The 12,715-nt window shown below is 41.4% G+C and overlaps 1 protein-coding gene across 1 annotated transcript in view; it reads left to right on the top strand.

The window, feature by feature from the left end:
* Positions 1-12,715, top strand: part of LOC306734795 (adhesion G protein-coupled receptor L3) — a gene marked incomplete at its 3' end in the record, with an annotated part of 118,274 nt that overhangs the window by 76,625 nt on the left and 28,934 nt on the right. The window contains exons 11-13 of the mRNA XM_079216185.1: positions 704-909; positions 3,142-3,318; positions 11,930-12,139. Coding sequence (XP_079072311.1) covers positions 704-909; positions 3,142-3,318; positions 11,930-12,139 — 593 coding nt within the window. The remainder of the gene's footprint in view (positions 1-703; positions 910-3,141; positions 3,319-11,929; positions 12,140-12,715) is intronic.

Raw genomic sequence — 12,715 nt, 5'->3', positions numbered from 1 at the left:
GGGGAAAGAGGTGTGTGTGTGTGTGTGTGTGTGTGTGTGTGTGTGTGTGTGTGTGTGTGTGTGTGTGTGTGTGTGTGTGCGTGCGTGCGTGCGTGCGTGTGTGTGCGTGTGAGAGAGATTATTTTTTTAAAAAAAATGCTCGCCTTTTTCAATGCCAATAGATGGCATTTTTTTAATGCTGAATTGAAATAACAGTTTGTTGATGTAGGAAATATTTCTCTTTTTCCTATTGCAGAACTAATTCGGCAACCTTGACATTTGGTCTTTTTTTAGTCAGTTTTATTTTACACAGTTTCTGATTCTTGTGTTAACAAAGCTTTAACTGAGTGGTTATTTCCAGTATTTATCTGGTGTTGCTTCAGTTGCCAAAGACCAATACCATATAAGTCATATAACTAGCATATTAGCACATTGTTGTCACGGCAGCAGGACGCTGCTACCTCCCATCCTTCTAACTACCTTTACTATACACCGCAGGCTGATGCTATTTACCTTTACTGTGTATCAAGCAGCTGTGTGGGTTGTAGCTTGTCATAGGCTAGAAGAAATGGTATAGCTCTTTTTCCTAACTAACGTGTGTGTTCAACAATCACTCAATGGTTTAATGTTGGGGTGTCCAAATGCTTTTGGCCATTGTAGGTATTCTTTAGTCCCATGTCATTTGTGGAAGATTGACAGCGTGCCTCTACTCGTCTTCTTGCAGGTGAGATTCGGATAGCGTTCGTGCTGTACAAACACATTGGGGTCTACCTATCAACGGAGAATGCCAGCATGAAGCTGGGCAGCGAAGCCATGGCTACTAATTACTCCGTCATTGTCAACTCACCGGTGATCACGGCTGCCATCAACAAGGACTCGAATAAAGTCTATCTCTCCGACCCTGTCATTTTTACCATTAGACATCTGCAGGTAATTTTCTGTCTCTGAATGTGTGTGTTAGTTGAGATGTGCTTTGTTTTTCCTTTGATGTGACTGTGTCTGCATTTAATGGGCTTTTTGTCTGTTTCTACTTTACTTTCACATGCACACTTGCATATTGTATGCGTCTCTTTAATAGAACCCTTTCATCACAATTTTCTCTATCCCTGAAGTGCAACACAATATAGAAATCCCATCACAGACCAAGAAAATTAAGTTAATATGATGTTTCATTCAATGAGAGGTGTGAAAAATTGCTCACAAGGTGATGCTGGAGATGCATGTTGTTGTTTATTAGTTTGAACAAATACCAGCCTGATCTCTAGAACAAATATCAGTCATATTGAGCCTCGCTGGAGGCTGCTTAGTCATTGTGGGGAGTCGCAACTTCTCCCTCTTGACTCCATTATCTTCTCCACACTCTGCCGCCCTCGAAATATCCCTGTTTTGTCTACAAACAGTGCCCTCAGCGATTATCAAGGATGTTGAACAACCATAAGAGAATTGAAGCGGGTCTCATGTGTAGGAGGGACTTAGAAGGAAGAAACAGCGGCAGGAAAAAAAGTGCACTGAGGGATAAAGGAGGAGAGAGCTTATGGATATCCAAATTAAATGGTGGGAAAATGTCAAGGGGCAACGTCTGCGCAGTTATTGCTGTGACTCACCTGCCTTAAGTATAATTTGTAATTTGGATCCTAGATTCAGTCATTTTTCCGTTCGTCTAATGTTGGGGCGCCTGAGTTTTCATACCCTTTTCTTGCTCAGATCAAGTCATTTCAATAAAACGGTGCCCTTTTGGAAAAGTGTGTTTTCTGCACTATAGCCTCTTGTGTTAATAACACTGGAGTGCAGCAAGAGAGCTGCTGCTTGTATTGTCATCTCAAAAAAGTGACAGACATACATAATTTACATATAGAGTGCATTTTATGTACACCAAGGGCTGTACAATTAATCATATAATAATAATGATTACAAACTTGCGCAATTCTTTAAAGTTGATTGGATGCATTATTGCCGTTTTGCATACAGTGCCAATACAGCGTTCTGGTGTATCACATTTAGAGCTCACTATTCTCTGGTAAACCATCAGAAGTGGTGCTAAGAGCACACTTTGAATAACTGGTCGTTGCTGCAGGCAAGAACATTGCCATATTTTTTTGAGGGGAGAAATGAGAACCTTGTTGGCATAAATTATTCTCTGCATTATGCTACCAGACAGAATAAAAGGATATGTCAGGTATGTTGAGTTGACTTCAACTTTGCCCTTGAAAATAAACCTAAACTCTCATAACAAGCAGAGGTTCCTGTATGGGATTCCCACACTTAAGTCCCCTTCTCAACCATGATGTTTTGGATCACTGGTCTTCTGGGATGATGATGTGTCCTCTAGTTATTGTTTTGCTTCCTTGCCTCACCACTTAATGGGACCAATTAAATCCATTAATGGAACAGAGGGTCATCCTATCTCCTTGCTATGGAATATTTTACGCAAGGTTTGTATGTGTGAAGGGTAAACTCAGTCAGCGGCAAATTTACATTCACAGAGGATAAACCTTATTAGACTAATTACCCTACAGCAAGTGTGAAACTATGAAAAACTACAGCTCCTCATGGTGTTAATAGTAAAACAGCAGACATGTTTAACCTTGGAAGATGTGAGTCACAAAAGAAAGGATTACGAGGGTAAACTCCTTTTGTCTCCGAGCTACAAAAGGAATTGGGCTCAAGAGGGAAAGGACGTTGATGTATCTATTTATCAGCAGTTATGTTTTGTTGTGCTTGTGTGTTAAACAACCTCACAGGTCGTCGGTGACTTTTATAAAATGGCAAGCGAGTTATCAGGGATGTGTGCTTGTCGTTAGGGTCGTAGCCCGACATAGACAGCGTTGGTACCCATTAAACAGTGGGGTAGTCAATTTTCATGCAGTGAAAGTTAAAGAGAAAGGTCAAAAAACACAATAAGAAACAGGCATGGGGCTGCTTGATGCTGTCTGACAGTAAAACCACCTGCTATTCACTTTAGAATGGATACGGATTGCAGTGGGGGGAAATGAACCTGCTTTGAGGATGTTTATTCTGTAAACAAAGGAAGGTAGAAATGGACAAAGCTATTACGTGATTAACTCCAGACCCCTGTGTTGCACCTAGCGAGGGGAAATGCTGTATGTCCTCCTGTTATTAATTCCACTGTCTGATTCGACTCATGTGTTTGCCCTCCAACAGCAATCTGAGGAGAACTTCAACCCCAACTGTTCATTCTGGAGTTACTCCAAGAGAACCATGACTGGTTACTGGTCGACGCAGGACTGCCGCTTGCTCGGCACCAACAGGACACACACCACATGCTCTTGTACCCATCTAACCAATTTTGCTGTCCTCATGGCCCATGTGGATGTCAAGGTAGGCCAGTTCTTTTTCTAATGTTGCTTCTCAATGGACATATGTATCCACCAAAATGTGCAATTTACCAAATGCATTCGAGAGAAATAAAAAATGCATTGATCCATTAGGGTTTACCCGGCCCGTCCATTCCAAGGAGATAGGTTGACAAGAAAAGTAAGGTGCAGGCAGTGTAAAACATTGTAAAGCAGTGGCTGTTTGTCAATATATAGTTGTATTCCCCTTGCTTTTTCGTTCACAGGGTAAAATGGAATAAGTGTTTTTGAACCTTCACAGCACTTTGTAGACTAACATTTAAAGTGCCAATATACACACCGTATTCATATAATTTTAAACCGTGATCCTGTCAGTGTAAAGTGTGTATTGATCACGGCCACCTCAAAAAGTCCTCTCTATGAAGCAGCCCAGATATAAGATTGGCTCCAGTGGTTGGTGTGTTTTGTGCACGCAGTTGTTTAAGAGCTGCATCATACGATGCATATTTGTTTTTTACACATTGGTTTTAGTGATGATTTGTAATGATTTGTTTTGGCCTTAAAACCGTTTTCAAAGTCCATATATAACATCAAAACATACTTGTACTGTACTACAGAAATATGGCAAACTTTTCTTTCTCCACCTCTCTTTGAGTGGTTACAAGTGGAAGGGATAGTTTTGGTGTAGTAAAATAAGCGGATTTGTCTGAATCTTCTTACTATGTCTCACTTTATGCTTCCATTTAGCTAATTAGCAAATATCTAATCCCTGAAAAAAAATGCAAATTGACCATTCCTTTACGACCAGGATTTACTGGAGGTAAGAAGACTGAGCGGTATCTATCATCTATATAGCGGTGTATATATATATATATATATATATATATATATATATATATATATTTTTTTTTTTTTTTTTTTTTTTTTTTTTTTTTTTTTTTTTTTTTTTATATGTACTGTACAGTTGCATTTTGGAAAGAAAGCTTTTATATTACCTATATATATTATATAACTACTGCATGGAACAATCTACAGACTGGCAAAACATAGTAACCCTAAAATAGTGTGAAACGAGTCCAGGTCGTCTGTGAAAATGTGTGCAAAATCGCATCAACTCTGTGTTGCTATTGGTCTTGGCCAGGTATCATGTTTAACAGAGATCTTTAAACTCAATGGGACAGATCTAGTTAAACAAAGGCTAAATAATAAAATACAACCTAATTTCACAAAATAGTTTAGAGCCAAACTTAAATATGTTTATGAAGGGATTGAAACCTGACATCAAGATTTATTTTGAGTCCGAGCCTTTTCCCATCTGTCATTGATTTATTTATGTAAAGACCGAAAGGAGGAAAAATTGCAGTCTCAGTGCACCTCTTTTTGCACTTTTGTTTTTGCACACCGTTCGCTTTTTTGCCTTCCGGGTAAACACTGAGACAAAGTGAAATGAGTCCAGTAAGTGAGAACGTAAATGTGAAGTGCTTGAGCTCTATTTATTGGGAGGTGCTAATGGAAGTAAAAAAATAACCCTGTTCAAATAAAGCTGTGGGATTTGTTTGGAGTGATTACTGGGAAGAAAAAAAAAGAAAGTAAAAGTGTGTTGAAAATGGAACGAGTTGGATAAGGAAAGGGAAGGAGGATTGCCGGTCAGGGGAGTAGTTGTGCCGTAGTTCTGATGCTGACAGACGGCTTAATCGTTTCTGTCATAGGAAGTCTGAGGAGCTTGCTGCTGACAGGGCAGAGTAGTTCTTGGTATCTGTTATGGCATCTCTCTCCAGAGCCTCTCCTCTGAATCAGAGGGGGGAAAAGCACTCTGAGGGCCGTCCCAGTTGGCTCTCTTCCACTAAACCACTACTCCTTCCTTCCTCTCCCTTTTCCCCCAATGCAACTCCGTCTCTCATTTTTTCACATAGTCACAATGCTCGAACCCAAGAAAAAACCTTGCACACGATCATACACACAGTCGGAAATTCTGCTGGGAGGTCTCGGGTGATATGGTTTACTTTCAGCGAGAGAGAGCCACTATTTGTCACTCAGCACCGTGACTTTTGGACCCACTAAGTTCTCTGCAGGACTGAAGCCGAGTCTGGAATAGAGAGGGAGCCGCGAAGAATGGGATCCTTCACGCAGTGAAAGCAAAGCAGCAAAAAAGCAAAAAAAAGGAAGCAGTAAAAGGAGCGCTTTCAGTCAAGCCAATCCCTAACATTTTGGAAAGCCTGGCTTGCTTGTTGCACTGCATTCACCAGAGGAAAGTGGACAGTAGTTACACCCCAGCTCTGAGTGACAGTGATTTTTTTTTTCCTTTCTTTCCTCCCTTACGCTTTATCTTTTCCACTTGGATGTTATAAAAGGCCCCTTTTTGGAAGGTGCCACTGAATGGGAGATATGGAGGCTTTTCATTTGCCAAACTGTCACAGTGGTACATATGCGAACACACTGAATGCAGGGAAAGTGGGAATGTGTGTGTGTGTGTGTGTGTGTGTGTGTGTGTGTGTGTGTATGTGTGCGAGTGAGGCAGAGAAAGAAATTTCATAAATTGAAGAGACTATCTGTTTTTGTATCCATGGCAACCGAACATACCACTGCTGATCTCTGCATTGTTATTACTCATTACCCTCAGAGCAACAGATTATATTCTAACCTTGTTTATTTCTCAGCGGCATGAAAGAAAAAAAAAAGATAGACAAGCTGCAATTACAATTTTCTTTGGAGGACAGATGCTCACTACAGTATCACCATCATCTTTCATCTAGTTGTTTTGGTCGATGGATAGTGTGCATGCTAGCTGTGAATAATGACATGTGCTATATTCGGGGATCTTTATGTTCAGTTTAATAAGATGTCTTCTGTATTGCGTTACATTTTTAGCACCAAGTTCAGATTGCATTTGAAGTGCCAACTACTTCATTCAGATTCGAAGTGTCAAAAAGCCCCTACTTGTGCGCGTGACATTATGACCGATGTCATTTTGTCCTTGGCGGTGATTTGACGTTGCAGCATGGTTTTGGACGCTTGAACTTTAACAGTTTTGATGAGCAGAATACAAATGTGTTTTTTATATTCCAGCTCATATCTAGTCGAAAAATATGTCAATCCTGTCTGGAAAAGTGTATTTCTAGAGGTTGATTTTCTCCAAATGAAATGTGATTGTCTAAAAGCATTATACATAATTATATAATCATACTTGACATGTTTCACGATCTTTAGATCAGTTACCAACCAGGTCCAAACTTTTGTTATAAAACTAATGCACACAAATCTACCAGTTAACACTAACCACCTTGTAATCATGCTGTGGTTGTGAGTGTGGGGAAGGTGAAAACGTTGCCCACCAATTCATAAGAATCCCTTGAACTCGAATGTACTGTGTGTGAGATTACTAGACAGACTCAGCAGTGGAGAAACTCCAGACTGTGTCTCATCGGGATTAATTATGTTTGAAGTCAATTAGTTCCTCGGAATAATTTTCAACTCACATGTTGTAGATCTTTGAATATCTGCGTACCCAAGGATGTTTAGAGCCTTAGTAGTAATGCAACGTCCTTTTTTCGAATAACCAAATGTTAAATCTTTTTCATGTGACGGGCTCACAAGAGCTCATTAAAGTCAAATATCTAAACCAAGCCTGCTACTTTTCAGAAGCACACTCACTGTCAGATCTACCATATCTGTGAGATACAGGGAATCAGGTAACCGCCACTTAGGTGATCCCAAGGGCATCAAGCTCTGTCACTGCTCCCTGTGTCGGCCTTTGTTAGCACATTTTTAGCTATCTAGCCGGAGAGTTGATGCCTTTGAATGATCCCGAAATCCGAGAAGCGCCGTTGGCCAAATAAACAAATTAAAACTGTACTCACAGACGGCAGCTGCGTGTAAGAGATTATATGTCTCTTGTATATTTACAGAATGATAGCAAACAGGGTTTTTGGAACAAGTGATGTGAGAGTGGGTGTACTTGAATGTGACTTTGCTAAGAACGCTGATGGTTCTTACCTCAAGATGTCTTGTTTCTGAGCCGAACGCATTTACTCTGATTGAAGATGCTTGCTATGTATTACATGGTGAATAAATACATTTCCCTTGAACCTTTCTGGGTCACTTGGTCTTGCTTCAGCAGATGCAGAAGCTCTATCAATGTCATAATGGCAAACCATGAATGGCTACTATTTCATCAGGGGTAGGTTTTCTAATGGTTCATGCCCACTCCAGCTCCTTGAGCTCTTTACTGAACCCTTTCCTTTGAATTTAAGTCCGCCATTTGTGAATATTGCTAGGGGGCATTGAGATTAAAATAAATGTTTTAAATATGGGCAAGAGTATATGCCCCAGCTCAAGAAATATAGACCTGCTGTGGTTCCACCTACAGGCTATTATTTACGTAGTAGATGCGGGTGCTAAGATAGGCCCCAGGGAGGCATTGAGCTACTGGTAAGTGGCACTATCCCCGACAGACTAGTTTGTATAAATCAATGGCACATCCCACTGGATGATGGAGAGGGTGATATTTGGGTAACATTAATCACTGTCTTTATAGAACATGTCCACCCTGGCACCACCAGACAACAGCTATGATGAGAAAGGACAGTCAAGGTTAGTGGTGTATTCCACGATGTTGTATACGCACGGTACAATACACACAGCTAGGGAGATGCTTCAAAATACATCTGTTTGTATGTTTAAGGCACAGACAGAGAAGACAGAGGCCACATTAACTGCCACAGCAACAGAACGTCCTGCTTGGGCATTTCATCATGGTTATTGTAGCTTAGAACACAGTGTGACATTAGCTGCATGTGTTGAATGTCAACTCCCGCCAAGCAAGCCGGAATCTCTCCCCCAGCCCTTTTAAATGTGACGAATTTGCCAGGACCCCTGATTCATATGCCCTCTTAGCAACTGTTCCTCATCCCTGTGCAGATCATAAATCCTTGGTCATACCGGAGGTGAACTTGTCACATGACTCCCTGCAGCGGGCCACTACCCCTTAGCGCAACTGTCTGCCCTGCCTGACCGTATTTCATGAGTCAAAGCCCAGCTCTGGAGGCATATAGCGAGATTTATGCTTTTTAATTGGATTGGTTTCATGGACCCATGCTGAGAGCGGTTCTTTGGGGTATAAAGGATTGAAGCTCCGTTCTCTTCACCGCTTCACCCTCTTACGCATTTCCCGAGAGTTGGTTCAGGAGTTTCTGGCTTTGGACATGGAATGTTTATGGTAAATAGATGGGTAAGATGTGAAGGGAAGTTCAGATGGCCTGTCGGATTGACCGGTGTGCGGAGCAAAAGGCTCGTTGCCACCTCTGCTCCTCCTTGTCAGACTGCTTGTGTGCCTGGAAACCTTATTTTGTGCTGCGTGCGAGCAGATCAGAGGCAAAGCCAATCTCCTCAGGCAACCGTCTGGAATGAAAAATATGTGTGTTTAAGAAATAAAAGAAAAATGTAGAAGAGAAAGATTGGAAGACAAATCAAATAAATGTGCTTTGCCCTGCTAAGTAACATGGATGCTGTATGACTCGACCGCCCTTGCGAAAGAGAGTGGATTTCAGAGCAAATTACGTCTGCCCACTTCGGAGACCCCTAGACTGATTCCCATCATTGAGGCCTGTCGGTGTGAGGTTAGGTGCAGAGGCTCTGCAGATCACATAATTTGCCAATTGCCATCCTGCCTGAGCAGTAAGAGGAAACTTTTCAGCAGAGACATTGTAGCCGGTGTCGTCTCAGCCATCATCCACCTCCCAGAACAAAGAAATCATTCCTCAGTAAATCCATCACCCAGGTGTAGATACACTCCACACCCTCCCTCTCTCTCTGTTTCTATAGCTTTGTCTTTTTTTCTCTCTTGCTCTGTTGGCTTCTCTTTCTCTCTGACCTGGCCCCTCTCCAATTGAATGTGAGATTGTGATGGATAGAGCCTGCAGCCAGTGCACAGCTCGCTAGCCCGGGAGACCTTAGGGCCCCCTCACAATGCGCCGCAGCTCGTACCACCCACCGCATCGATGCCTTTGTAATGCAGCAGACTGAAAACAGACGTATGTGTCGCATGCACCATGCACCTACAAACAGTATGCAAATACAAACATCTGTTGTCTTTTTTGCCATAATATAATATGTCTTTATATGATATAACTTGGCTAAAACTTTTGGACATACTATACTGTACAAACCCCTCTAAAGTAAGGGCGCTGAAATCAGACATACACACACAACCAGACGTCTGCTCTATGTAACAACTTGCCAGCCCCCCCAGCCCTCCAACGTATACACAACGGCTCATCAGGCAGGAAAATCAAAAGAGCGCACTCCCCAGACTCGAGGAGCACTGCGGCTGTTATTGTACCAGAGCCCCTTAATGATCAGCATCTGTTCCCCTCTCTGCTAGCATTAGCTGAGCTGCCACTAAACAAGGCTTTTGTGCAATACGTCATCCCCCAAGTTTCCTCACTCCAACTTGACTGGTGTGAGGAAGAAAAAAGAAGAGACAAAACACCCGTGGATGTTGACGGTCTGTCTCTCCCTGCCCCCGCGGAAAATACTGCCGACTGTGGTCGAAATATGATTTAAAGAGGCGCTTGTTTGAGAGACATATTAGATATATAGTATGCTTTTGCGGCGGTATTTTTCAACGTAAGCAAATATTTTCTTGGGTTTGTCCAACGCTATAGCTCAGAGTCATACATTATTTGCTGGAGGCCAAAGCTGCGTACACATCTTTGATATCAAAGAGCCAAACTGCACTCTGAAGTCTGGTAGTTAATATACGGTGCCAGTCCCTGACTGGCAGTTAAAAGGAGTTTATCTTTGCTTTCACCTGTGCTGTTTTTTTGTAACTGTCTGTCAATGCTAATCAGCCGTCTGCCATTAAGTATATGCAACATTCTTCTGTTTTTAAATAATTCTTGTTTGATCTTCATTAGCATTCAGACATAGTCATCATTTCAACACTCAAAAGTTGTACTGAGATGGCACTTGAGTCCCAGCAGGAATGATAGTCTGGATGTCTGAAGGTTGGCAGATTTCTTTAAAATTACCCCCTCCACCACCTCAACCACTTTCTCTCGTTTCCTCCCTCCTTTGAATCAAAGCCCGGCAGGATAAAAACGAGGACGATCCCTTAGGGAAATTAGGAAGCCTTAAAAGCTGACCAAAGTGCTTGCATACAGTAATTATCTCTCTGATGCCCATCCTCATGTTTTACATATAGCAGACACTTATTTAAGCCTGTGTCATTATTTGGCGTCTGTCTTGGCAAGTCTTTTCTTCCCTACAGGTAGCATGATACAACATTGTCAGATGACAGTGCAGTCCTTAATACTATATGCAAATTGTACAGGGAACCTGGGCGTCTGTTTCGCTGACGTGTTCTTGTGCACAGTTAAATCTTCAGATGTTCCCCCAACAGCTTTGTCAGATAAATCTAGAACCCCTTCATGCATCACCTGTCATGTTCCAAATACATTCTCCTGAAATTGTTTTAAACTGGATATCATTTAACTCTTAATGATTATAATTGGATTCTACAATATTATTCACACATTTGAATGTTGTACTACTACCACTTGGAGCAGCAGTAGTTGGTCATTTCAACAATGTATCGATTACTTTTAGCTATTTGACTGTTTATCTATTTATTTTAGCCATCTGTTTTAGATGTGTGTATATTAGTTATTTCATTTTCTGTTTTTATTTATAAATCTAATTGTAAACTCTATTCCATCACATTAGTTGAGCTACTTCTCAATGTTGGTACCCAATGAGGAACCCCTGTTTGGGAAATCACTGTTTTGGGGGATTTCCATGAAGTTTGCCATCCAAGCAAGAAAATCCTGTAATAGGTGACAAGATGCCATCTATTACACATAGCTAATAAAGCTCCAATCCTAACAGTCCTACGTTTTACCCTGGGCAGGATATTGGCAGAATGTTGGTTGTAGTGTCTTTGCTTTCATGTGTTTAAGGCTACAGAAGTCAGTCATTCTGCAGATTCTGCTGTTTTAGAGAGCGTTTCCTTTCCCCCACTTCTGTCCAAGTATCCCTATGTGCACTTTGCTTTTATGGACTGATGTAAATTTTCTTTCATGGCTGCAGTGGAAACACTGTTGATCCTTATCTCTCCCGTAAAGGCACAAATTTATTGTCAGCAAAAGGCGTTTTAGTGCCTAAAACTGGCTGCGGTAGCAAATTACTATTTGAAAAGAGAAAGGAATCTAAAAGACAGTGAAAGCTTGACCATATTGTGGTGTGATTGTATTTATGTTGTGTTGGTCTTAGACAGCTGCCGCCCTTTGGACTGCTCACTTTGTTCCACTGTGTTGCCTGACCAAAATGAAACAGTGTGGGGGGGCATTTTAGATTGATCCTCACTGACTAATTCAGGATTTATATCTGCCACTTTTGGCTTGCTCTGTAGAGGTGTATTGGATAGTTGCATGCACTTCACACCCTAAAACAAATGACAAATTAATTGTATGGTCATGTTTTCATTTTCAGGTTTTCTTCTTTTTTTTTGCTTTCCAAATGAATCATTGTAAATGACATAGTATAGTTTCCTTAGAGTTTTGTCAAATATGGTTATGAGGGCAATAATAAGAAGAGGACTGGACGTTGTTGACCACTTGCTCTCCTCACCTCCCCTACAGAACACAGACCCCGTTCATGACATGCTTCTTGATGTCATTACTTGGGTTGGCATCCTCCTGTCCCTGGTCTGCCTGCTCATCAGCCTCTTCACCTTCTGCTTCTTCCGCGGCCTCCAGAGTGATCGTAACACCATCCATAAGAACCTCTGCATCAGCTTGTTCATCGCAGAGTCCCTGTTCCTGGTGGGGATCAATCGGGGTGACCAGCCGGTAAGACTACCGCTGATGGATACTTACTTAAGTATCAATTTATTTTGCGCTGTTTTTAGCATTCTGCAAAAAGTACTGCAAAACAAGGTAAACCGTTAAATCTTTAAAGGTACAGTGTGCCGCATTTAAGGGGATGCATTGGCAGAACTGCAATATAATATAATACTGTGCAGTGCCTTAAACAAATATTCTCCTCTCTTGGACTTTTATTGGACTTGGATTATTATTTGGATTTTATGTAATAGACCTACAAAAAATAGTCACATTTGTTTTTTATAAAAAACTGATAATGTGCATACACATTCACCCTATTGCCTATGAAGCCCTTAAATATCTGATCTGGTGCTCCCAATTATTTTCAGAAGTCACATATTTAGTGAAACAAAGTCCACCTGTGTGCACTTAAGCTTAACATGACCAGTCACATGATCTAACGGAGCACCATTAATAAAAAATGGAAAGTTATATATGCCAAGAAAGAACCAATACTCAAGAATCAGGCAAGGAGGGCATTCATCAGAGGGAAAAAAGAGACCAAAGAGCCCTGAAGGAGCTGGAAAGCTAGAGTATCTCTCC

The sequence above is a fragment of the Taurulus bubalis genome (genome assembly GCF_910589615.1).
Source record: "Taurulus bubalis genome assembly, chromosome: 3".
NCBI classification, from domain to species: domain Eukaryota; kingdom Metazoa; phylum Chordata; class Actinopteri; order Perciformes; family Cottidae; genus Taurulus; species Taurulus bubalis.
This window is presented reverse-complemented; position numbering and strand designations above follow the sequence as displayed.